The sequence below is a fragment of the Pelmatolapia mariae genome, linkage group LG22 (assembly GCF_036321145.2).
Source record: "Pelmatolapia mariae isolate MD_Pm_ZW linkage group LG22, Pm_UMD_F_2, whole genome shotgun sequence".
NCBI lineage: Eukaryota > Metazoa > Chordata > Actinopteri > Cichliformes > Cichlidae > Pelmatolapia > Pelmatolapia mariae.
The window spans coordinates 17,246,875-17,274,855 of NC_086245.2; the positions used below are offsets into that span (position 1 = coordinate 17,246,875).

At 42.0% G+C, this 27,981-nt stretch overlaps 1 protein-coding gene across 2 annotated transcripts in view; it reads right to left on the bottom strand.

The window, feature by feature from the left end:
* The window catches only part of dtnbp1b (dystrobrevin binding protein 1b), a 32,357-nt gene extending 10,107 nt beyond the window's left edge, over nucleotides 1–22,250 (bottom strand). Inside the window, exon 1 of one of the 2 annotated variants that reach the window (XM_065470826.1) lies at nucleotides 21,843–22,250. In XM_065470826.1, coding sequence (XP_065326898.1) covers nucleotides 21,843–21,888 — 46 coding nt within the window. In that variant the 5' untranslated portion in view covers nucleotides 21,889–22,250. The remainder of the gene's footprint in view (nucleotides 1–21,842) is intronic. The other variant, XM_065470825.1, reaches the window with a different exon arrangement.
* Nucleotides 22,251–27,981: the final 5,731 nt, after the last annotated feature.

The window sequence follows — 27,981 nt, forward strand, 5'->3', positions numbered from 1 at the left end:
ATGAGGAGGCTGCTGCAGCTGGCGGCGCGGATGAGGAGGCTGCTGCAGCTGGCGGCGAGGATGAGGGCCCTGAGGCTGCAGCTGGCGGCGAGGATGAGGGCCCTGAGGCTGCAGCTGGCGGCGAGGATGAGGGCCCTGAGGCTGCAGCTGGCGACGGCGCTGAAGCAGATGAGGAGACGGCTGCGGGCGGCGCTGAAGCAGATGAGGAGACGGCTGCAGGCGGCGTGAATGAAGCTGCTGCTGCAGCAGGCGGCGTGGATGTAGCTGATGAGGATGATGAAGCAGGAAGCTGGCTAGGTTCTCCAGAACCTCCAGCCGACGAGGCAGAGGGCTGGACGGGCTCCTCAGGCCCTCCAGCTGACGAGGCAAAAGGCTGGCTAGGTTCTCCAGAACCTCCAGCCGACGAGGCAGAGGGCTGGACGGGCTCCTCAGGCCCTCCAGCTGACGAGGCAAAAGGCTGGACAGGCTCCTCAGGCCCTCCAGCTGACGAGGCAAAAGGCTGGACGGGCTCCTCAGGCCCTCCAGCTGACGAGGCAAAAGGCTGGACGGGCTCCTCAGGCCCTCCAGCTGACGAGGCAAAAGGCTGGCTAGGTTCTCCTGAACCTCCAGCCGACGAGTCTTGGGGCTGGACGGGCTCCTCGGGCCCCCCAGCAGACGAGGCAGGTGGCTGGACGGGCTCCTCGGGCCCCCCAGCAAAAACAGTCCAAAAACCAGTGGGCACAGGGGCCCCTATCACACGCAGGGCTGAACCAGCAGGCACGTGGGCCTCTGGATAACACAGAGCAGAACCAGCAGGCACACGGGCCTCTGGCAGGAACAGGTCAGAACCAGCAGGCGCACGGGCCTCTGGCAGGAACAGGTCAGAACCAGCAGGCGCACGGGCCTCTGGCAGGGACAGAACAGGACCAGCAGGCTCACGGGCCTCTGGCAGGGACAGAACAGGACCAGCAGGCTCACGGGCCTCTGGCAGGGACAGAACAGGACCAGCAGGCTCACGGGCCTCTGGCAGGGACAGAACAGGACCAGCAGGCTCACGGGCCTCTGGCAGGGACAGAACAGGACCAGCAGGCTCACGGGCCTCTGGCAGGGACAGAACAGGACCAGCAGGCTCACGGGCCTCTGGCAGGAACAAAACAGAACCAGCAGGCTCACGGGCCTCTGGCAGGAACAGAACAGGACCAGCAGGCACACGGGCCTCTGGCAAACACATAGCAGGCTGCAGCTGCACAGAGCATTGACTCAGCTCAGGCAGCGTCAGCCGGGTGCAGTCCTCGGCTGGTTTCTTAACCTCCAGGGGTCCAGAGTCATCTGGGGGCTGAAACCCAGCCACTGGGGAGGCCCTGGAACGGGCCAGCTCTTGAGGAACGTTTTCATTATCAGTAGGTTTGTCTCTCTGCTTGGAACGGATGGACGAAGAACAGTTTCTTTTGGGTTGAAATGACTTGCTTTGTGGTACAGGTGGAGCAACTGAGACAGAATGCAGGACTAGATTCTGCTGAGCAGGAGGCTGAACTGAGGGTGACTGAAATAATGGTTGGGATGACAACAGTGGAGGAATGGGAGACTGAACAGATGATAAGGCTAATGACTCTTCTGCCAACTTAGCTATAGACCGGGCTATGGATTGTAACAGAGATTGCAGTTCGTCTGGCTGTGACTGTAACTGAGGTAGTGAGGCTGAATGTGGTGAAGGTGGCGACTGAGCTTCGGGCCGGGCGGCTAACTGAGCTTCGGGCCGGACGGCTAACTGAGCTTGAGGCGATAAGCAGTCATTGTCCTTTACCGTACAGAACACTACCCCTGAGTTAAGAGTCCCACGGTTCCGACCAATAACATTGTCCTGTCCACTCACCACAGACGGCCGCTCTGAAATCCCTAGGTCCGACTGTGGCGAGCGTCGGCGGCGTGAGCGCCGTTTCCCTCTTGAAGGCTGGGTCGACGGACCGGGCAGAACATCCTCCGTCGGACCAGACAGTGATGCATGAGTTGCAGGGTGGGTGGTAGCAGCCGGGGGTTGAAGACGGAGCTCGTTCAGGATGAAACTCTGTACGAGCGGGTGAAGTGAGCTGAGCAGCCAGGGGAGACCGGAAACCAAGCGCTGTAGCCGATTAGCTACAGCCAGGCGAACTTCCCTCTCCTCGTGCTCCAACCAAACGTTAAGTAATTTGTCCACAGAGTAAACAATATCCTCCCGGAGCTCCTTGGGCGGGTTGAATGCTGCTGGGTCCATAGTGGCCGGTTCGTACTGTCACGGCTGCCGAGGCGAGCCGTGTGGTGTTGGAGGAAAGAGGACCCAAGATGCAAGCAGGAGATGAAATGCTAGTGAAGTTTTATTTACACAGAGGTGAGGTGGCAAAACAGGCAAGAGAGAAGACAAAACTAAAGACCTAAACTGGGAAAGCTAAATGACAAACCTGAGAACATACGAACGGGGTGAGAGGCAGAGAGACGCAGACGAGAAACAGGACACCGAGGAACACAGTAACGCAGACTGACACGGAGTAACACAGACGAACCGGCAACAGGCAGGAGAACACACAGGGCTTAAATACACACACCGGTAATCAGGGGATGAGAAACAGGAGGGCAACACAGCTGGGAGAACTCAGAGCTGACGGGACAGGGGAAACGTAAACTGAGCACACTCACATAAGACACCGACCTTCACAATAAAACAGGAAACTCAGACACGGGGAACCAGACAGGACGCTGAACTAAACAGATTCATAAACAGACGGGGTGACATCATATACAGGCAAAGACACAGACTAAGGCAGAATATATATAACAGAACTCAAACAATGATAATCATCATCATCATCATCAGACAGCTAACGAAACAGAACGTAATTAATATCAAAACAGCATCCCCAGAGAAGAACTAATGCAAAACGAAACCAAAACATAAGAAACACAAAATGCTGGGTCGAACCGACCCAGGACCGTGACACATTTCATATGACGTGTTAGTGACGATGTTAATGAAACATATGTTTTAACTAATAGGACATTTTAATATCTGAAAATATGATTAAACTAATGCTTATTACAAGGACTTCAATGTAAAGTTTTACAAATGTTAGTATCTAGACTTGTTTTAAGGTTGGATGCTGGATAAGACCAGGTTAAGGATTAGTTTTAGGATTTGCAGTAATAAGTACGTCTCCAGGAAGCAAATTTAAGCTAATTTAATGTCTAGTGATGCAGTGGAAACATGATGCTGTGTGCGTGGGCACTGTGGCAGCCTGGGGTCTCCAACTGGCTGTCTCTTTAGTTCTCTGTTCTCCTGCTGATAAATGACAGCATTATATAAGCCCCCCCAAGTAACTACTATGGCAAGATGCCAACGCATATACAATGGGTGACACATATCTTTAATCCTGGTTTAACGTAGACAAAAACCATCAAATTTAATCAATGAAGGCTTAAAAAAATGAATTTAATGTCAAAAATCAGTGAAGAAAGTTGACACTGATGCTCACAGTAAATCTACAAAGACTTACATCTACTACACTGTCCACTACGAGTGCATTTGCAGGATTTCGTGTTTCCTAAACAGAAGTGCACTCCTCAGCTGTGACACACAGTATATTTGCACATGCGTCCTTCTGCTCGAGCACCAGACCTCAGTCCTGATAAAACACACTGTGGCTTGCAGCAGATGGACACGGACACACACAAGGACAAAAAAGAACAATGAGATCCCACCAGAGCTCTCGCACACAGCAACAACCCTGGGAGAGTTGGAAAAGAATAGCTCTCTCTCTTTCTCTGTCGTTCCTCACTCAGTGTCTAATTTATCTCATTTATCTGACAACTTGTCTTTGTCCCATTACTCCCTCATCTTTCCCCCTCAACTCGCTGCTGGCTGCGATGTAAGTGTGTGTGTGTGTGTGTGTGTCTTGTAGAGACTGCTCTATTAGATAAGGGGCCTTAGGGAAGCTTTGTTAAGATTGTCAAGCATTGTGTGGGGTTAGTAGCAGGAGACCGAGCAGGAGTAAGGGAGAAGCAGGGCAATGCATTTAGGTATAATTAGGACATGTGGACAGAAGGCATTACCAATAGAGCAGGATCCCGTTTTTTTAATCACTCCGTCTCTAATCTAATTCTCGATCCATTATTAGCTTCCCCTGACTATTTATTTACATCATCTATGTACCTGCTGACTGAATGCATCCATCTGTTTGTCTGCCTGCCTACCGGCGGAAGCTTATTATTCCTTTCACCGTCAGATCCGCAGACAAAGATTTTTGAGAACTGCCATGAAAGTCATGATTCCCAAAAGGTTCAAATATAAATCAGAACATAAATATACTCCAATATGGTGTACACTGTGATGGTTTATGCCAGTATTCCCACCTCAAAACACTTAGATGAAAACCACTCTACTTTTAATGAAGACCTCTTTTGTCATCTTTCCAGGCCTTCATCCCTCTATTCACCCCCCGGTCTTCTTCCATCACTGCTATATACCAGACAACCGTATCCTGGTACGCATGGCACTGTAGCTACAGGGACTATTTTTAGCTCTCGCTCATTTAGCCTGCAGGATTAAGTTTGTGCTGATGAGTTTAGTAGAAGAGCACAAGTCATTAAGTCCCAACAAATTTCGGAAGCCGTGCCGCACATACTATACAAATGTGCACGCTGGCATCAGATGATTCAAGCGTGCAAAGGTGAGCTCGTGGGGATGATTCATGGGAGCTGAGCCAACAGCATTATGTTAGTCATAGCAGATGATGTCGAGTAAAATAACCATTTTATTTAAAGAAATGGATTCTGTGGCACTCGCGTCAGTGCAATCTAAAACTGCACCATCTCCAAACATCTTAATCAGACAGAGAGGCACCAATCATTTTCCTGTAGCAGATTACGACATGAACATGAAGTGCAAAATCGACTTTACTACCTGACGGCGCATCTGTTTCCACAATCATCGTTCAAAAAAAAAGGGGGGCCAAGAAAAGTGTACCTATCCCCTCACACGCTTTCTCTTTCTCAGCTGCACAGGAGGAAACGGCGCACTTTAAAATCACGTGCTCCAAAAAGTTTGCTCTCTTTCTCGGTTCTCCGGTGTGCAAACCAAATCCGCAGAGACTCAGTCTTCTTGTTCAGATTCAATACGATGTGTCAATTTCAAATCATCTGCTTTCAGAGCTACAGAAACATCTGTTCGTGCTCTACAAAATGCAGGAAGCAGAACCCACAGGAAAAGGGGCTGGTGTGTCAGGGTGTGTGCGGCTGCACGCATGTGTGTGTGGATGCTTGTGTGGGCGACTGTGCATGTGAGAGTCTGTGTGTGTTTTTTTAATGTACCCTTATTGACAATAAACTCCACTACTGTGATAAAAACACAGCACTTTATTTGCTTTATGTTTACAAGTGTGCGGTATTCTTTTATATGGCATGTAAATGTGTACCCAAATATGGAAGTGCATTAGTTTCGTCCCCCTTTTTTAGCAGCTATACTGTTAGAAGAGCTAAGAAGTGTCTGCAGGTGAAAATTAAAGAGGCTGCCGCGCCACCGAGGGCAATTAAAGTCTTTAGGATTAAAATCAAGCTCTAGATGTGATCAAACACTCATTTTCTCACACCCTAGTTCGAGAAAGCAAGTGTTGAGAAATCTGTTTTGAGGTTCAGTGCTAAACTGGGCTCACATTTTTAAAATAGGGTTTTTTAATTAGAGAGCTTTCAGAATGCTCTTTGGTGAGACTCCTTAGGTAAAAAGAGCATTCAGACAGAGCACAAACACAGTAGCAGCGATGATAAGCAACTCTTAAAGAAGCCTTTTCAAATGGAAATATGTCTTTTTGTAAATCATCAGCAGCCAATTCAAGTCACGGCTGAGGCACTCGTTTACACTTTGGTGTGCTCTTCACACATCAGGTGCTGCCTTTGGGCTTTGCCAGTGAAGAGGGGGTTAGGTTTGAAGCCTTAAACGGACAGATGAACGGGTAAACGGATGAAGGCGTCAGTGGACTTGCTAGCCAGCTTGCCTGTGAGGCCTGCCTGGGACTGGAGCCATCGTTTCGTGCGCATGCGTTTACAACCGTTGCTAACTATGCACCGGTCCTCGGAGGCTTTTATATATGCGTTTGCATGAGTGTGAGGTGGGAGAAAAGCAGAGTGATACACAGGAGGACATGAAGAGAATGCAGGAGTGGCAGTGGGATGCAGAACGTGTGGGTGGTAAATGTTTTCATCCTTGTGTCCCAGCTTTTCTTGGAGAGAGATGACAGGAGAACAGGGGCATGGCTACAGGGCACGACCTTAACGTCAGTGCTGGAGATGCCACATAATGTAAAACTGAAGTGCAGTATTCTTATATGATGTCAAAGTCTGTGTTACCTTTATGAAAATAACTGTTTTATCTACTCCGAGACGCTACAGATATTTAAAAAAAAAAAAGAAGCTGCATTTTAGTTCGTCATAACAAAGCACTGGTGACATTTTTCAGCCATGAATAAAACTCAAAGCACAAATGATCTCCCCCCCCCTCTGTTATTTTGATTAGAGCTCAAAGAATCCATCCACGATCACATTATGGTCGTTTCGCACACTTTACATCACACTGACTCGCTAAACAGATCAAACATTCAATATATCTGATGTAAAACCCTCCCTGTTTCATCTGTCACATTAAATTAGCTGTCTGGTCTCACATGGATTTGTTTCCGTTTGCTTATAAAGGCCTAATATTTCATTCTGAGACAGCAACACACAGCCTGAACACCAAGAGGCAGGGCTGACAGTAGAGACAGCCACTGCTTCTTATTCTTAAGCCCTGCTCCCTCAGCCGTGGTATTTTTAGATTCTGTGTGCCTCGCTATATCTCTCAAGTGTTCAGGTTTCCGCCAAAGGCAGCCCCCGTGTTGTAAATAAAACACACATAATGACTGCCTTCTCTCTCTTTGTCTCTCTCTAGCACACTACCATCACAATTACTTGCATGCTAAAGGTCATATGTGCACGATATTGAAACTGTAATATCTTAATAGTATGAATGAACTTCTCGTACAAGAGAGGAAAAAACCACTTGAGCATGCATCGCTGACCAGAGATATTACAAAAGAGCAACATTAATGTGACCTCACCATGACTGGATGATTCATTCATATGCATTTGTTTGTATTCTGATGCTGTTTAATGACTGCTGGCTTCTAATAATCTAAGTTGCATTGTTGGTTGATTTACACATGTGCATGCACTCTGCAGGCTTTGCTGTTACTTCCTTTATCTTTAAACAGCTCAGGCTCACCGTTACCACCCTTACTACTCCCACATGTACACAGGCATGCAACTCTCTACGGGTCTCGTTTGTAATTTACTTCTTCTTTCGTGTCTAAAAAGCGACTGTGGCGGCTTCATGAAGTTCCTCTCAATCAAGCGCTAACAGCTTTGAAGCAGTTTCATCTCATCTGCTGTTTATAGTACATAACATACATGACAATAAATAAATAAAACGTGTCATCTGATTAGGATATATCAGAGTTCAAGAACGACAAAACTCTGTGTGCATGTGTTAGGTGTCTTGCATATCCACAGCACAATTTAAATGTAATTTTCAGCCTCCTACAGCCTTTAATCATTGCGGTGCTTTTGCAGTGTAAAAGTGTTTTATTGAGAACTTTTGGCTTCAGGACACGAGATTCAGATTGCAACTGCAGCTCTTTCGTCTCTGATATTTTGAAGAACAAGCCTATTTATCTTCCTGCAATATTACATTTTTTTTCCCTCCAAAAATGCTCCACGTTTGCTGCTGGCCCTAATTTACACAGAAACCTAACTGAACCGTGGAAAACTGATGAATATGGTTATAAAGTGTGTGTGGCCCATTCTATTACCAACCAGGGAAATTCATTTAGAAAATGATATTGAATCATTGTGCGGCTTTTGTGACACATTAACGTTTGGAGCATTTTGCTACTGCTCCAAAAATGTTTTCGCGAGATGCAGCAGAGGGCCGCGTTGCTGTGTGGGCTACACTGTGGAGTACACGCTGTGTGGGGGAGTTTACCACGTTATTTTCATGCTTTCATAATCTTACAGTGGACAATTGATTTCTTTGTGGTTTTTTGTTTACTTTCAACTGAAAAAAACCCTTTAGATTCAGTATTTTGAAATGTTACTGTGCACAGAATAAATATGAGGTGGAACAGAAAAAAATGGAGTACATGTATGGAGAAAGTGTGTGTGACTAAAATGGACTGGAATACTATACTTAAAAGCATCTTGGATGGAGATGCTGTATGGAAACACAAAATTAAATCCTCTTCTACAGAACCTGTTACATCTGCACTGCCCAAATTTTGGATCAAGTTTCGGGCAGATGTCTCATTCCCAGCTCTTTTCCCTCCCCATAAATCACAAGTCTCCGTCACAGATTCAAAATATTTACAGTCAATTTGTCTCTGCTAATATGCCAATGTACTGGCATACAAACACAACTGTTACTTTACTCACTAGGCATTCACAGCTGGCGAGCACGCAGAAACTAGTTTTCACTGGTTTGTAATCAAATAAGTGTTCGCAATGATGCGGCAGCCTCAGTCGCTGATGGGTATCTAATGAGGGGCCTCTCTGAGACAAAATGAAAACAATAAAACACTGTGTATGAGGCAGGAACGTGTTGTGCTGTAGATTTTTTTCCACTGACTTCTCCTGGGCTATTTAACATATTATTGAGTCTTGAGCTACTCTCATTTCTTTATATTTTACTTCCAAGGACTCAGACTTTGTCATTTTTTTAATATAATCTTGAGCAACAGTTCTTCAGGCTTTCCAACGGTCTTTTAAAGGGTTTTTTTTTCCCCTCACTGGATGCTTTTTCTCTCATTTTCAGTCCAATCTCATTCTTTTGGTCATTCCCCAAAGCTCATGGCCAACTCAGGATAAGAACATAGACTGACCGCTAAATCGATAGCCTTGCTTTCACGCTGAGCTCTCTCTTCACCACAACAGACTGATACAGGTTCTGCTTCACTGCTGCATCCATCTGTCAATCTCCTGAGATTCTCTAGCTCTTACACTTGGGGAAGCAATTTCTCCCTCTGGTTCCCAACTTTAACTGGGAAAGGGTCTGACTTACTGCCAGCAATGTGAACTAAGCTCTTTCCATGGTTGTACAGGAACTGGATGGCCAAGAACAATGGGCCAGTCATCCATACTCCCAGAGAACCCCCGCAGGATGCCCTAAGGAACACAGTCGAATGCCTTCTTCACATCCTCAAAACACATATAGGTTAGGCGGGCAAACTCCTGTGCACTCTTGAACAACCTCAAGGGTATAAAGAGATGATCCAGTGTTCAACAACCATTCTTGGGGCCTAAGTTTAACTAACGGGCAGACTCACCTCTACAGCACCCTAGTGTAGACCTTCCCAGAGAGCAGGAGTGCAATGCTCCTGAACTTGGAGCACCCTTTCCAGTCCCCCTTCTTAAACTGTCATCCCAGTCTGACAATCCAGAGGCTTGATTCCACGTGATGCTGCAGAGGCGTGTCAACCACGACAGCCCAACAACATCCAGAGCCTTGAGGAACTCAGGGCAAATCTCATCCACCCCAGGGCCTAGGCCACCGGAGAGCTTTTTGGCTACTGTACGCTTTACACTACTGCTATGTAGTGTAAAGCGCTTTGGGGTCCTATGGACTAGAAAAGCGCTATACAAATGCAGGCCATTTACCATTTACCATTTACTTCATTGTCCACAGTGATGGGCGACTCATACCCCTCGTCCCCAGACTTCACTAAAGTAAGCATGTCAGCGGGATCAAGGAGATCCTGGAAGTATTCTTTCCACCACCTTACTATATCCACCGTTGAGGTCATCAACACTCTGTTCCCACTGTATATAGCATGAGCAGGAAGCTGCTTCCCTCTCCTCCCTGAGTAGCTGAGAATAGATCCCCAGCCTTGAAATTAAATGGTTGCGTTGTCCACATGAATTTAGATGGCACACATCAAGGCTCTTGTCAGTGTTTCTGTCAGTAACCAGTAGAATATTGAATTAAGTGAGAGTATCAACAAACATTTAATCAGTTTTCCTAACTACACATGTAACCAGGCAACTGCACACCAACATATAAGGCAAAGCTCTGTAGGAGGGCTTTTTGCCTCCTGCTTAGTCATTCACAGTCTAAACTCTACCAGAAAACAGGACATTTTTCATTCCAAAAATGGCTTAACGTTCCAGCTTCAGAGACCCCACGTAGACTGTAATGGTGTAGTAAACGGCCCTAATTGATGTGAATAATTCTTTTTGACTGATTCCACATTGAAACACATCCTTAACTAATGTGACAAAACAGCGAGCTGCCATTATTATTTACCTGCTTTACTGTTTTCTGTCAATTAGTCACATAAAAGGAACAAGAGACAAATTGCTTAGACAGGCAGGAATGTGTGCAGATACCCACATGAATACGCACACACACTTTAATAGAGTGAATGGGTCACGACTAGGCCTGGCAGCAAATCAGAGGTGTCAGCTACTGTAGCAGCTCAACGATTCACAGCAGAAGGCTGCACGCTGGAATTAGGAATGTACCAATCACAAGAGAGAGGGGTGAAGGTTACATCTGTAAATGTGAGTCTAACCTTGTTGAATGTGTTCGGATAAGGCTGAACATGCGCTGAGCTTTTGTTAAAATGTCCTTTTGGTGTCAACTTTGTGCGACTGTACTATGCTCTCTGAAAAGCCACCTGTTACAAAAATAAGACAATTTTTCAAATTACTAGAATTAGTTACGAGTTATCAACTCAACTCAAACTGTCCTCCCCAGCTTTAAGGTTTGTGATGGTTGAATATTGGAAAAACTACACTATATACACTGAAGGAGATCTTGCAAAGACTCAACCCTTTAAAGCTTGAACCATTAAATTAGATTGTTTTGGAAATGGAGTGTTTACTGTACCTTCTGATACCTTTTTAAATATTGAATAAATGTAAGATTGCATATATATGAGTCTTCATTTGTATCATATTTGCAACAGCTGGCATTTTTTTGCACTTTGAAAATGTATTGTGCAATTTAGACTTTTCAGGAGGATAACTAAAAATCACACTGATGTAGAAATCTCAAAATCTCTAGGTTTTAAGGGGTAAAGCCAGAGCTGACAGAACCTAGATGGCTAATAAAGTACAGTCTTTGAAATAATTGAAGCACCAGCAGTATTAACTGTTAATGATTTGAGGGACTGAAAATAGCTACAGTCCAGGTAAAAAAAAAGAAAAACAATCCAGAGCATAACCAGAGTATTAAATGCTTAAATAAAAGTATCTACGTGTGTGACATACGTATGAGCACAGATCGTTTGTTGAAAGCTGAAAAAGAAAGACGTATATCAGAATGCAAACACATTACCACCCACAGATGCAATTATATAACATGACACATGAAAGGATGCATTTACTATTTCACTTTTAATCTGACTTAGCACAATAGTGAAGAAAGACAACATGCTTTAGGCTTTATCTGCATAATTATCTGACAAACTCCATGTTCATCATGTGGTATTCAGCTGACTCTTTGTGTACAAAACTGTCTTGTTGCTGCACAGATATAGTGAGCTTCAGCTCTGGGAGGTCCTTTTTGTTTTCTTCTGCGACTATGAAGTTAAATATTTCAAAAATCTAAATGTTATCATCTAAAGAGCCCGAAGCAGCATGTATGAGTATGCACAAATGCACTCTATGCACAGAATATGAAAAAATATTCATATATTTTAGCTGACAGCTGACATTTTCAAATGCATTCCTATTGCTGTAAGGCATCTGGCCTCTTTAAATGCGTGCATTCAATACTACATGAAGTCATGCAACAGGCATGCTTAAAAGGACCAAGTTTACACCAGCAGGGCAACGAAATAGGGTCAACCACAGAGAATTAAAAAGCATATGGGACATATCCAGCATATAATAAGTCATTTTCTACACAGTCTATTGTCAAATTCTAACAATCTGTACTTGCCTTTCTTCAAACTGCAGCTTTAACATATTTGTGACCCACAGTTACACGAGACCACTATATATAGTTTACATGGCCTTGAAACATTCCTCTTATCTGGTGAAAGAGAAATGCAATGAGAGAGAGAAAGAGTTGTTTCATCTGACAACACCTGACAGCTCTTCCAGCTCCTCACAAGCATGTCAAACTACCCGCCTCACACAATCTGTTAAAAAAATAACATTCTCGTTTGCCTACAAAACGCACTGCCCACATGAGCCCTCATCACGCTCTCTGATGCAGATTTTGCTGACTGCATCTAGCCTGTCTTTTATAACGAACGCCCGGTGTGATATAATGCTCGCGACAGGTCTGAGAAATGACGCTTCCTAGTAAGTGGATATTGAATTCTCGGGCTAATCAGGATTTTGCAGTTCCAGTCTTGCTTCGTTTGCAATTTTAAATGCTGCTAAACACATATTTTCAAATGGAGATTAACTGTGTCTTAATGAGTAATAAAAAATTACATTTCCCATACTCTTCTCTGTGCACAGAGATAAATATGGGACAAAGAGACTTCCTGCTCTGCCAAATAAATCATTTATCAGCCAGTCGGCTCTTAGCAATTAACAACGAGGAACTGAACTACGGTGGACACAAATGACACCTCGACAAAGGCTTAGCACATCTGCTCACGTAGTATGGCTATGTCATGCTGTACTGTTTGAAACAGATAAAAAAAAATTACCCATCTCCCCGGGAGACAATTAAAAAGGCTTACATCACAGAAACCTCTGAACTCTTAACAGAGGCCGAACGAGCGGGTGAAAAGAGGAGAGGAGGAAAGAAACGGAGGAAGAGGAGCGTTTTCTAGTGCGTTAATTGCTTGCCTTGAAGGGAGCTTTTCTCACACCAATAAGAGTGATGTCTTTTTTAATGATGGGTAAAGTGGTAATGACTGGGTGTAAATTGGGAAACCTAGCCAACCTGACCCTCGCAATTATAAAAGGCAGTTAAAATCTCTGGAAGACTGCAGTGACTAAAATACACAGCAAAATCACTGACCACATGCCCTGCAGCATTTTTTTAATGCTGATATTGTGAACATGCAAAAGCTAGAATATTACAGTTGCACTGTAGTTGGGTTAAGTCAGTTTCAAATCTTGTAGATTATTTGGAATTCGTGAAAATAAATAGATGCATGCATGTAGATCTCCATATCCAATATGCTCATATATTTAGGATCTGTACACAAGCAGAGTTTGTTTTGGGCCATAAAATATGCGAATATTTTACATTTCATGCAGGCTTTGATGCATTATGCAAGGATGTCCTCTTTTTTCTATGCAATTACAGTCTTACATCAGCAAAACACAACCGCAAGTGTTCAGTGAAGACGCCACTCCAGAATGACCTATTGACCCTTTCCATGATTATTCCCTATTTTACAAAGCTGATGACAGGGAGGAGACACGTATAGGTGAAAGAGATTTTGGGATGACATGCATCTGAGCCTTTCAGCCAATTTTGCAGAAACTCTGCCCTGCTGCTACACAAGTAGACTTAAAGGGTATACCATACGTGATGAATAATAACTTCTGAAACACATGTCATTTTGCCAGTATCCCCAATAAGAGTACAGACCTGCCCACTAGAAACAGTTGCATGTGCTGTAACATAGCAATCAAGCATAACAAAGACGGCATCAAACACAGAACCAGTGAAGCATAAGCACAATGTGGGATGACTTGAGTATAAAAATGTAAAAATCGTCTTACAAATAGATGTGCAAAGTTTCAAGTGGAGCCAGTGCATGCTTCCTTTTAAACCCCTGACACGACTCTCTCTTTTTAAAACTGTCTACAGCTTATATTATAACATAAGGGGTGTAAAAAATCTGCAGTGCGCTGACTTTTGGGCCTGTGTTATGTGCCTCCATACATAACAGAGTTGCCACACCATGCAGAAAAGGCTCACACACATGTTCCCTTTGATGAATTTTTCATCAGAACTCATGTCAGTGCAAGAGCAGGAGTGAGTGTACTGCAGGTCTTTTCATTTAGTGATGCTGATAAATGATAGATTAGTTTAAAGACAAACAGTCGTGCTGAACCAGAGCAGGTGTTCTGACGTATACGCAACATGGTCTTTTTATTATTTAAAGTTTGCATATTTTTCTGTCATCACCTGGATTGAGAGACAAGGGCTTTTGATGAGAGGTGAAAGCAAGAATGCAATACATTTTTACAGTAAGGTAAATATAAACTGCATTTGAGATTTATCTATGTATGTTTCGGTTAAAGTCTTTATGTCCAAGAAGAACACAAAGTGAAGGTCGTGTGAGACCATAATATGTTATTTTGTGTAATTTTCAGTTGATGAATTTCCTTTTTATGGGTTAAGAAGCTTTCTTTCATGCTTTCTTATAGGAGCCCATGCTAACGCAAACACATAAAGGTCTATGAATAACGGTGGTAGAAATGTGTGCATATAAGCCTGGGTTGAGAGGCAGCCACGTGGGATAATGCAACTATTATATAAATATATTCAAAAGCGACTCCTTTATATCTCAAGAGCTGCTCTGCTGTCATCTTGTGATGACAGAGTAAACGAGAGGCAGACTGAGATAATCTGTCTGTATATTGTGTGTGTGTTCCAGATAAGATTCATGTTGTAGGAATCTGTTCGTGTTTACACAGTGACATCATGGACCCATGCATCTTCTCAATGGGGACAAAAAGCAAGTCCCCATAAATTTATTTATTCAGTTTTAAAGGGCAAGACTTGTTTTAATTTGAGGATCATGTCAGATTTAATTTATAAAATTAGGCAAGTAGTATTTATGGTTAAGGATGAAATGGAAGTCAATGTTTGTGTGTATTCGTATTATTGTTACATGTGGTGGCTTGAACCTGACCACTCACCAAGTTATGGGGACAAAACTGAAGTCACTGTGTCGAGGCTGGTTTTTGAGCGTTAGGGTGGAATTTCAGCATGAACTGATCACACCGAAAGCGACGTGGATGAGGATGTCAAAAAAAAAAAAACCCTGACAGTTGACACTCAACTGAGGTTGAGGCAAAGCGCTCACCTCGTCCTGCATTGTAGAATAATGTAGACATAGCAGCTTCTGCATAATTCACTGCAATTTCCATTTCAATGACATTTTGATGTCACTGCAAACTTGCAGTGTGAGCAGGTCCATAAGCAGAAATGAAAGACTATGTTCCTAAACAAAACAGTTGTATTTCAACCTATAGGGCTGATGTTATTGACACAGTTACAATGCACTGCTCTACATATTGACACTGAGGCGTCATAATAATGATGTGAAACTCAAAAGGTATTTTACCAACACTGTTGTGCCAGTTCTTTTTCTTTTTTTCAGTTCCCTGGGTTAACTGCTGAGCAGAGAGCTCATGTCTTCATCTGTGCTGAAGTCTTACACTAAACAGTTCGAGGGTGTTTTTCTCACACTGACAGAGATATCAGAAGCTATCAGCAACATCTCTTTGTTTTTGCTAAGCTCCAGTTCCTCTCTGTCACTGCATATTTTTCAAGTATTCTCTTCATCCCTCTTTTGTTGCTCTTGTCTGTCGTTCACATCCTCATTTATTTGCAGTCATGGTGTGCACTCCTGTCGGTCCCAGCATGAATTGTAAAAGCCTAATCTTGGCCACAGTATTTGCACAATGATGACATAAAACTGCACATATAAAGCCCCTCTGGTATTTATTACACCAAACTGTACTTCGTTGTTTGATTATCTTTTCTTTTTTCTTTTTTTCCCAGTGTTTCACTTTCTTTTGCCTGTGGCCTAGTGCAGTACCATCTACTTAGTACTGTATGTCCCGTGGCTGTTAGAGTGCATCATGATCATGTGGTTCAATTCTGCTGTTCAAAAATGTATACCTTGTAGCCTCAAGTCAAATACATTCATATTTGAATAGCGTCACAGTTTGTCTGCACATAATATTTTGAGCTAACCTACAATGAAGCAGTGTACCAACGACACCAGCTTTCTGTAGTCTTTAAGAAATCTGCAAACAGACCTTATTAATATAGATGGATGCAATGGGTCTCTCTCTCTTGCTAACACATGTGTGGTCACATAGATCTGCAGCAAATACAAGTGTTACTATTCTTGCCTGTCTCGTATCTGTCGCTAGCCTTTTCTGTCTGGACCAGCTGTGTAGAGATGAAGAGATGCAGAAATTGTCATAATGTTGCATAAAACTGGGTTTTATATCCTCTGTGCTGATAACATTGCTTCCTTCTCAAGCACTTGCAGCACATAAATGATCACTCACTTCCCACACCAAGGGCTAACCCGGCTATCTTCCTGAAAGTAAAAATCTAAAAGTCTTTAGATTTTTATCTGAAGACATTTACACTTATTGTGACACATAGACCTGTTTTAATTATTAATTTTCTTCTTTTTTTCTGTTATGCAGTTTTGACAATTGACAAATATTACTACAAAAGCTCAGTATTTATATTAGCATCTTTAGACAATACCTTTAGCAGGAATAGGTTTTAGCAACAGCATCACCTGCTAAGTTTGAAACGCTTGCTTATTCGTTTAGTGACTGTGCTGTTTTGTCGATTTATCTGTCGTTTTGGTGTTACAACAGGAGTGTCACATTGGTCCCACCCCCACAAACGCGCACACATGCACACAATAATAATAAGTCTGTCAAACAATACCATAGAAAGAACATAATAACTGATATCTGCATCCATGTGTATCCACAGCATGCTGATGCATATTCAGCGACACAGATGTGCACATGGCCTAACATTTCTTTTCTGCTAAGAAAATCCACAAAAACAAAGAGGAAAAACAGGAAGAGAGGGACGTGGAGGAACTTGTCTTTACAGTATGTACAGAAAAGAAATACAGAAGCACAAAGTAAAACAGGAAGTAAACTGTGACAGACTCTCCTTGGTAGGAGCCTACAAATACTAATTGTTCAACCATGGATCTAATTAGAACTTCTCTATAGCTGTCTGACCACACCATCACTTTTCTCTCAATCCTCTTTTTACCCATTTCCCAGAGGGGTGGGAGGAGAGAAGAGGGAAAAAAGTGATAACCCACCTGCTGAGATACCTCACACAGTGATGGAAAATCCAATTTCTAAACCATCTGTGACCAGGTTTTGAAACAAAAACACCCATTACACGTGCTTCTTTTCTGTGCAATGAGAAAAGAGATTTCATATTTGGATAGATACTCTATGCATGAGAATGCACTGTGTTTTTTAATCTCTTCAGTGTGTGTGAGAGAATTTAAAGCAGCTTGTCATCTTCGTCCCCGAGTTTTACATCACTGCCAGGCACATTTGCGAGGGTGTTTGAAATCACCTGACAGCTTAAATTCAGATTCATCCCTCTCGCACTTCCTTAGTGTGTAAAATTATATATCAGTCACTATTGTCCCTTTAATTACAGTCATTACGCTTTGTGTGGATCTAAGTATTTATTCCTTTGTCATGTCATGCAGCTCAGAGTATAATTTCTCAGCATGATAAGCAACAGGAGCTTATTTGTAGCTGTGATACTAAAAAAGGGTAGCGGAAAGATTATACAACTCCATTACAATCTACATTAACTCACATATGGCCTGACGAAAATGCATGCGGTCCTCTTTTTGTACATTCTGAACCAAACAACCGATATCTTCTTAATGTGCTTAGATGTTTCAACAATTCAAACGGCTGAGCAGAAATCCTAGCATGCCAAATTAAAAACAAGCACATATGACAGCACATATAAAAGGGCTTGAAGAGCTTCTGGTATTATGTAATAATATTACATGTGTTAAATGCTCTGTAGGTTAATTACTTAAACAACAGTGCATTAAGCCAAAACCTCTGAAAATATGTCTCAACTACAGTAATGATAGGACATCGTGTGTGACAAGGTCATGGTTCTCTCACTTTTATCTGTCGGTATTTGTAAATTAATGAAAGATCCTGTCATGGCTGTAGAGGAGGAGTGCAGGGTTCCTCTATTTCCCCACCACAGCCAGCACCAATTAGTAGACTTCCAGACATTGTGTCTGTCTTGCTCTAAAACATCAATATTCTGTTTCTTTACTGTATTACCCGATTTGATTTAGTCTTTTAAAGTCCTGTTCTACTATTAATCTCTTCTTATTTTTCTCGAGTCACTAATTGCATGTCTCATCATCCACTCTCCTTCACCCTCCACCTGTTTTCAATCCTATCCCTTTTCCTTTTCGCTGCTCTCTCCTTACTTTAGTGTCATTTGTTTGCTCTATCATTTTTCCTTTCACTGTTCATGTCATTTTGTTTTTGTACTCGTCTTCCTTTTACTCCCCATTAATGTTGTCTCACTTTTTTTATTGTCTCCCTCGTCCCTTTGCCCGTCCGTGCCTAATTAAATTGAACATATTATACAAAAGGATAACAAAGTAACAAATGAAAACATTAAAAATCGCCAATTTACAATTTATACAACAGATACAAACTGTAAGCTGTCTCTCTAGTACAGATGAGTAAACTTATGAGTGTTACTAGAGGAGACACATTGTTAACAGTTTGCCAGCAACACCTGTTAAGCCAGGTGGACATGACTTGGAAAGAAGGAAGGTGGAAACGAGTCACGGAAAGAGGGAGGGAGGAAGAGGGGGACAAAAGGATAAACAAACCTGGAGCACACAGAGAGATGTCATAAATATTGCATATCCGTGGCTGACATGTGTGTGACTTAACAACAAGTGGGTAAATTAACAACCCCCCCCCACCCCCCATGAAATGTGCAAATATGAGCCTATTTGCTTAATGACTAGCAGTGAAAACAACGAAAAAGGTCTAAAAATAATCAATACATTTTTTTTGTCATTTAGCAAAAACAAAGAAACAAGAAGTGGGGTCAGTTGAAGCGAATATTAATCTCTTCTAATCTCAAAGGCCGTCTTTGACAATGATCAGACAAATTAAACACATGTCAGCGTGCACAAACTCTGTGTTTATAAGCTCTGTGATTAATGTTTGAATATGCTAATAATTCACAAGCTAATTGCTTTTAGTTTAACTAAACCAACTGAGGAGGAGAAATGTATGCAGAAATAAAAGCATACAGTTACAGTGTCTTACTCACTGGAGACATTTTCGTTTCAGTGCCAGATTCAAACAACAATCGTGTCATTTAGAGAGCTTTAACTTTTTAGCACAAGCAAATAATTGGTTCAGCATGAAAAAATTCCCACCTTCTGTGCTGCTGCCTGCTCGCTGTCACATTTCCAACATTCCTGTTCTGCCGAAAGTAGACACCAATTACCATTTTAAAATCCAATATTTCTGACACATAGTCCCAATACTGATACCTTTAATGAGCATTTACCTATCAAATATGGTCTGGTGAATATAAACAGAGGGACAAGGAAGATCAACCCTACACTAGTAAGGACAACCAAAAACACCAGGAATACATTTTTTTTAAGTTACTAAAAACCTTCACTTCAAAAGTTCACGTCACTTCCTTCAGCATTAAAACTTGAGTTTGCCCTGTGGCTTTAGCTATCTGAGATAGTGCAGGAGTCTGCTACTCTACCATATTTCAATAGTGCAGACTCTCCTTATTAAAGCAGCACAAAAGACTAATTATATCTGGAGCGCTTTGATTTACATGCAATTAAAGTTTCATGTGAACCTAGATAAAGTGGGCGATTGGGGGGGGGGGGGGGGGGGGGGGGGGCAGAGGAGAGGAGAGGAGATTAAGGACACCAGTGGTGAAGAGAGCAGATGTGTACAGTAACCGTGCACAAAGAGAAAGAAAGGTGGGGATGGGTAAGAGAGGTGAGTAGATGGGGAAAATAGCGGAGAGGAACAGAGAGGTGAGGTAAGCCATCATTTGGCTGAGGAAGTGATGACACAGCACATCCATCTCAGTGGCAGGTGCCTGCTGTTGCTCCTTTACAGAGGACACAAACTAACGAGGATTGAAGAGATCTGCACCATCATTACACTTTGATAATATCACACTGAGTCAAGATGACAGGATGCAGATAAAAATACTGCCGCTTTAGAAAAAAGACGCTAAGTTCATAAATAGTTCATAAGTATCCTCTCTCTTTGTATCATCGCTGATGATTTGCTTTCAGGGTTTAATCAATAAATTCAGTGCAGTGAGCACTAAATTTGTATTTCATGATCACAAGCACGCTGGCTGTTTTATTTATACTACCTTAGATATGGTAATATATTAATATTTATCTCCTTGATGAGATCTTTTCCTTTTCACTTGTTCAATCTCCGGTTTTCTTCTCCTAAAAGCTATTCTTTAGGTTACACTGTTTCCTCAGATGCTGCTTTTGGTTATGTAACATTATGGTTAGTAAATCAGTAATCATAGCCTGCAGTCACTTGATATTTCTTTCTGAAAGCACTGCTCTGTGATAAGGTAATGTGATGGATGTGCCTTGACAAGGAGCAAACTGGTCAAATTCAACACAAAGCAACCAAGAACTAGACATGAAAGAGCGGAACGGAGGCTTCAGTATTACTCAGCCAAATAAAAGAACATACAACAGTGTAATTATACAAAAAAAAGCCCTCAGTCGCAAACACACAATTGATACCTACTGTGGGTGGGTGTGTCAGTGTGTGATCATTAATGCATCACCCAGACACACAGAAGGTTTCCAGGCAAGTTATATGAAAGGTTGAACAGTAAATAACATCCTGAAAATAACAGAGGAGAAGGGGAATGAAAGGAGGAAGAGGGGGATGGTGCAATAATAATGAAAGCAATAAGAGAAGGCCCATTTTCCCAGCTGTGATCTGTGCCTCAGTCAAGACAGTCAATGTATTCCAGTGTGTGTGTGTGTCTGTATGTTCCCACTGAGCTTTCAAATGAGTCAAAATGACTCACTTCGTCTTATCAATTACCCACTTACAGTACAGCAATCCTTTGTGTGTGTGTGTGTGTGTGTGTGTGTGTGTGTGTGTGTGTGTGTGTGTGTGTGTGTGTGTGTGTGTGTGTGTGTGTGTGTGTGTTACTTGAAGCCAGAATGAAGTCAAACATTAAAACTCACAAAAACGCACATGAGTCCCACACACTTTCACCCACTGAATACACGGAATAGCCATATTCTTTTTTCCACAACCTAGCACTGCCCTGCACAGTTAAAGCTGCCGATACAGTACAAATACATTTACAAAGGAAACTAATGCGACAATTTACGCTATGAAAATGACAGAGTTTTTAAGCTTATTCTAAAAAAAACAAAACACAAAAACACAAGAAAATAAATAAGTTTTAACAGTGACTACACCAAACACAGGTGTTAAAATGAAATACTTAACAGTTCGACAGTAACGAATGACATCAGCATCTGGTCTTTTCCTGAGAAAATACAGCTGTCTTGGTTGTCAGTCGACGAACAGCACTTTCCCAATACGTCGACAGCTGGAGAAGCTCCAGGATGTGTGTAAACACACTCGCGCACACATGCACGGATTCCCACATTACACACCCCTCTGAGCGCTGCATCATGTAAACATGTAGCAGTGTGTACACGTTGGACTACTTCACTTTTACTAATTTACATATCATCTTCTTAATTACATACAGTACAGTGTCACAAAAGCCAAATCTCACACATCAGCAGACATTACATTCCTACTGTCAGTAAAAAGTGCAGTCTTTATTTCCCTAGCGATGCATACATTAACGGTAAAATACATTTACTAAAATTATGTCCTTTTTTGTCTTGACCAGGCCTCCCTTCAAAATAACATTCGTTATTTGAATGGGAAAAGGAAGGTTCTTTCACATAAAATCAGCACCAATCAGACATTTGACGTCCTGGAAAAACACAGAGACCACTACCCTCAAATAGAAAAGATGAAATAAAGTCACTTACAAGAGTTCCTTTGGCTCCCATCATTTGCACCAGGCGACGTGGACATCCCAGCAGGATGCTTTTTGTCCTCACAGGATAACCAAATCGGAGGAGAAGGGGGAAGGCAGACAACACAACGATAGTACACCAAAAACTCCACCGATCACGACAACACCTGCCAACCATGCATCCTCACACTGTCTCTCGGCCCGCACACATGCTCCTCCGCACAAAAAGATGCTTCAGAAAAACATTCTCATGCACACTTGTACACACTTCGGTGCTGAGCTTTTTTTTTTTTTTTTTAAGAACCTGCCACTCACAAATCATGCACGTGCATGTAGGGGGATCAGCGCTGCACCAGTGTCTCGCTGTGGTGTGGAGACTGCTGAGGCTGACAGTGCACACACACAGAGAGAGAGAGAGAAGGGAGAAGAGCGAAGACGATTGGAGCATACCACTAGCTGCTGCTGAGCGAGGGAGGAGGGGGACCTGAGTAGAAAAGAGAAGGCGAAGAGGGGGTGGGAAAGAGGGTGTGTACGCAAGGAGGATAGAAAATAAGGAGCATAGACGCTTATGAGTTTGTAGGTTTGTGTGTGAAGCTGAGCAATTTTAGAAATCATAACTCGTGAACACATTTGGCTCTGACCTTTAAACACACATGGATGCCTCTTAACCCAGTCTGCAGACTTTATATATCTGGAGGAGTAAGCTATTTTAATGAATAGGGATTATGAGCACCTATTAAAGTGGATACAGAGCAAAGATGTCAAGGTAGCTAAACAGAACCCTTTCCGAAAGGTTAGGCTTGCAGCTTTTGTCATGTACCACGCACACATACACATGAACAGCCTTACACACAAATCACAGCATCAAAAGTGAAACACACTTGTGCCCACACTGTGCCTCCACAGCCTGAGGGGGGGACATAATAATCCTCCTCATTAGCATGATGCTGTGAAGAGCATCACAAATCCACCTAGCTCTGTCGCCTCCTCTCATGTCCTTCACTAACTCCTCCCGATTTCTTTTCTTTCATATTGCCCACCTCTTTTCCAATGCATGCTGAGCTCAAGTGATGGGACCTGCAAAGACACAGCTCTCTGATCTACAAGTGCCACTGACACAGTATTGTGGATATCTATCTGTCTATCTATCTCTCTCTCTATATATAGATATATTTTATTTTTAAAAGAAATGGCTAAAATTTAGACATAGGTTTTAATTCCTCTTTAAACTCACTACCCTCTCTCTCTTTCTCACACACACACACACCCCCACACACACACACTAAAGCCAACCTTGTCAACCTTACCCTTCATCTTCAGGATCCTTCAAAGCTCTCAGCGCCTGTAGGGCCGTTCTGCTCGAAGACGAGCTACAAACACCAGCAGCCACAATCGATAGCTTTTGGACACAGCTGCACAAATAAAGCTGCAGGCAACTCAACGGAAATATTATAAGCCCCTTAATTAGCTATGGGTGATTATAACTGCAGCAGAGAATGAGCTGTGGGAGGGGTAAAAAGTGCACCGGCTGGAATTGAGGATGGACTCTTTGAGTATGAAATCATGAAATACAAAAAGTGAGTTATTAAACAGATAACTGCCCTGATTCACACTCACAACCCAAGAAATAAACATTGAAAAACGTGACTAAATATAACAGCTAATTTGTGAATAACTAATCAACAGCGCTACATTAGTATTTTTTTTTTTTACTACAGTGGTATGCAGCTGTTGTTTTGACTTAGCTTTTTCATGTAGTGAAATGAGCTGCCTTGAGAGATATTTAAAACTCTTTCTTTCACCAGTGGTAAAGTACAGATATTAATGGATAGCCTGGTTAATAGCACTGTGGCTGGACAATATATCAATACAGAAAAAGGGGATTAAAGAAACCTTTCAAGGCTTTAGCAGGAATTTCTTATATAACTCTCAGAAGCCCAGCGACTTCTGACCGTGACAATTTCCAGGTTTGCTGTGAGCTTCTTGTCATAAATGTGAGTAAAGCTGCTGCACTCCTTTCAAGACTTCCCTTTTTTAATGGTAGACCCAGACTCGTGTATGATTTTGAAGCTCAATACTGATGTTGATATTGGTGGGTTTTTTTCTATCAGACACAGTAAACATAAACAGTTCCTTGACATTTGTTATGCAAGTCTTTTTTAAGATAATGTAACAATGCTGTTCACAAACAATCTTGTTTTACTATTACAAAAATTTGTGGATTACCTCTTTACACTCTTATTCAGCTGTGCTCAGAACAGCTGCTTGTTGAGTTGCCAACAGGCATGTTGCCCTCTGGTGTACAAATTATGCAACAGTAATACTCATTACATGGTCGAAGGGTGTTTCTCCTGTCTCGTCTTTACTTTCAATTCCTATTCATCCGTTGTTATAAAAACCAATACTACAATATACTATACTACTAACAAGATGGCGGCACACACAGACGCTTACTGCTTAGCTTCCTGCTTTTCACGTTCAGTGCTTTGTTTTTTAATATTTTCTACATGTATACGTGTGGGTGTATGTGTTTTTTCCTACTGTATGTCGAGCAGAAGTTACTTACAGTTGTCAGGAACTTCTGAACAGACTCAAGGACAGCTTTTACAGCAGGGCAACAGCCCTAATCAGTGCTAACATTGATTGGCTAGCCTGATTGGCTACCTCCCTCGGGGAAGCTACCTCCAGCTTTTTGGGGGGCAATAATAATAATATGTGCAATAAACATTCGATTAATCCTTTATTTATTTATTAAGTCATTCATTCTTTGCTTATACATTTCTTACACTTTAAAAAAAAATCCACTCTAAAGTCTACTGTGTTTTGTTCTATTTGTACTAGGTATGACTGTGCAATCGGTGGGATCGATATCAGTCCAGCTCTATACCCAAGCCCCTTTATCTCAGGACTCTCACCTACTTACCAATGATCATCAGTCAATGGTTATGCCTTGAGAAAAGTATCAAAAATATTAAAAACTGCATAAGATCGTCACCCAGCAAGAAGGAATGTGGGAGATATACGATTCATCAAACATGGGATGATACCTCAAAGCACTTTCTTGAACAGAAGCAGAAATAAAGAATTTCAACAGCCAAAAAAGAACAAATTAAGATTTTTCTTTTAGACGAGTCGAGACTAGACAGTTTTGAATGTGTCTGATTTCCAAGCAGAGTTACCTTTTATATTTAGTTTCCAAGTGGGTTCAAATTTGGCAGTAACGTCCTATAACATATCTCACTGGTGCAATGCAGCTAAAAATAGGATCCTTGGGGCAAGCCATTGGAATATGTGTGCTCAGGCTTTACTAATATACACAGTACTTTTTTAATAAACCTGTAAATCAAGTTGTTCGAATACTTCTAAAAGTACAAAGAGTCTTCATGTATTCACTTTGTCCCAGTTTCATTTGAGAGAGGAAAAAAAGGCTGAATTTAATGTTTAGAACGAGACAAAGCAGCTTGTGGTGTGAAAATGTGTGGGCGGGCCACAGAGAATATGAACTTCACTGCACTGTAAACTGGAAAATATAACTAAACCGTCCATACAGTGCAAATAGTATGCATGTTAAAATCACTACACAGCCATCTGTCTCTAAAGTAATGTGAATATACTACCACCCTGTATCAGAAGATCACACTTACATCATCATTCAGTGGCCACAGGATACTTTGGGGTAAGTGTGTAAGTCTCAGTTAAAAACCTTTTAATTCACACATTGACATTTGCAGGTAAATGTTTACGCAGCACTATTTGGGAGCATAATGAGATTCTCCTGGAGCCTGTTTATAACTCACATCGTCTAGACACAAAAAACAAGATGAACACATATCTAAACATTACAGTAATAAATGTTATCAAACATTTTCATTTAATCCAACAGTCTTTTGCATTCATACAAAAACTTTGCTACTTGAACTCCTTCTCGTTCCCCATCATCTCTCTGTAAAGTCGCAGCCTTGTTAAACACACTTTCCCATGTGAAACTTAACCCACCATTACTAAAGCTTAGAAACCCACAGAGGCATCAGCTGATGATGAAAACTAAGTGCACTCAGAGAAATGACAGATGAGAATGAAAGAAAAGACACACATACAAAAAAAAAAATATACAGTTGCCTTGGAAACTGACATTCTGCCTACCAGTTTTATGTAATCTGTGTAGAGAAATGCCAACTTCTCCAGGCCATCCATAAACTTTTCAACTCTTTTGTCCAGAAGCCCAGCGAAAACTGGGGAAAGAACAGCGCTGCTCTCTTTGCCATATTACTGTTAACATAATTAACGGGGGAGTTGGCCTAACCTGCTTCATCTTCTCCAAATGCTAATATCTTAGTAAGCATAGAAAATCTGTGTTTTTATAGGATTCATACACACTCTTTCATTCCAGTCTAAATTCATCTTTATTCCTTGTTTACGCCCGCCTGTCATCTTTGGAAAGAAGCTGAAGTTGCCGCGAGTTCTTGAAATGATCCTAAATTTTTGATCGCAGTTTCCTGCCTGAGTGGAGGCGTGGGTTTGACCCTGTTTGCCCGATATGTACCTGTGCCACAAATTTCACAATTAAATTCAGTGGTGATGAGCAAGTGTTTATTTTATTAACGTAGCTGAGGTAACTGTCAGTTCAGTGACACTTTGAAAATCACTTTTTTGGTTTGAGTGGCTCTGACAGGCTCAGATATTTTAAGCTCTTTGGCACTGATGCTGTGTCAGGATCTTGAAACAGGACAGGAAAGCTTCCAACAGACTATATCATAAATAGATAGTCCCAAAGAAACACCACTTCAATAAGTAGCCTAAATTAGCCATTTTTTGCAATCTACATAACCTTATTTGTCAACAGTTGAGAGGAGAGAATCAAACTACATATCCCAGTAAATTAACATCATTTTAACTGCTTTAAGTGTTGATTTGTGACTTACACGTAGCTTTTGCAGTATTAATAAATGTTGGAGAGTTCCCTAGCACTCCTGCTATTCCATATGCCAGAGGTTGGATTTAGTGCAAGAGCAAAATACACTGACACTGTTCACTTACAGTGGGTGCAGTGTTGCTGACATTGTAACAAGCTAACAAAAGAGAAGGTGAAAGAGTTTCAGGAGGACTTTTTCACTTTGCCATAATGAGAAAAGAAGCTCGATGTGGTTCAGTCGCCTGGTGACCCCCCAAGGTGCTTCCTTTTCAGAGTGTTCTTGACTGAACTGGAAGAGATCCTGGAGCACAGCCGGAGGGATTACACCTCCCAGCTGGCATGTGAACGCCAGAAGGAGCAGGGGGACGTCAATGTGGGAAAGTACATCTAGGCTGCTCAGCTTGATTCATTACCGCCATGACCATAACTTGGATATGTGACTTGAAATTGGATGGATAGGTTAATACAATTCTTGCAGGTTGGCACTAACAATTGATTTATGACTGCAACAAATATAGTTTACCAACACAGCAGTCTAAAATATATGGACCCTATTGCAGGCTTCTGGGCACATTATTTTTCATCAGACATATGATCAGGCAGGGGCAATCTGTGATATGCAAGTCAGATTAAATATATTTCCCATTAAGCTGCCTTGTGCCATACTTGTTGAGTGCTATTAAGCAGATTAAATAGGTAATGCAAAAGTTACTGCCAAAGATGTAAAGAAGAACACAGGTCAGACACATTTCAGAAAACTCTCATTTAAATTGATCGAGCATAAATCTGTCATGTGAAAAAGGAAGCACACCCTGTGTTAATTCTAAGGTTTTATGTATCAGGACATAAAAACAATAATTTTTAGCAGGTCTTAAAATTAGCTGAGTACAACCTCAGATGAATAACAAAATATGACATCATGTTATTTAACAAAGACTGAGCCAAAATACAGAAGCAGCATGGGGAAAACTAAGCACACCTTTACTGCTTCCTTATGAATGAATAGTTTAAGCTCCTAATAAAATGCATTTGATAACCGATCATCAACAGGTGTGAGCACCTCTATAAAAGCGAATGTGTGGCAGACATCAGCAATGATCTTAAAAGCGCTGCCCATCAATCTGTGAAGGACCATGACATCATTCTACAGTGAGAATAACTCCAGGAGTGGACCTTGTAATAAATTCACAACAAGGTCAGCATGTATTGCTCACAGAAAGTGCAGAGAAACCCAAGAATT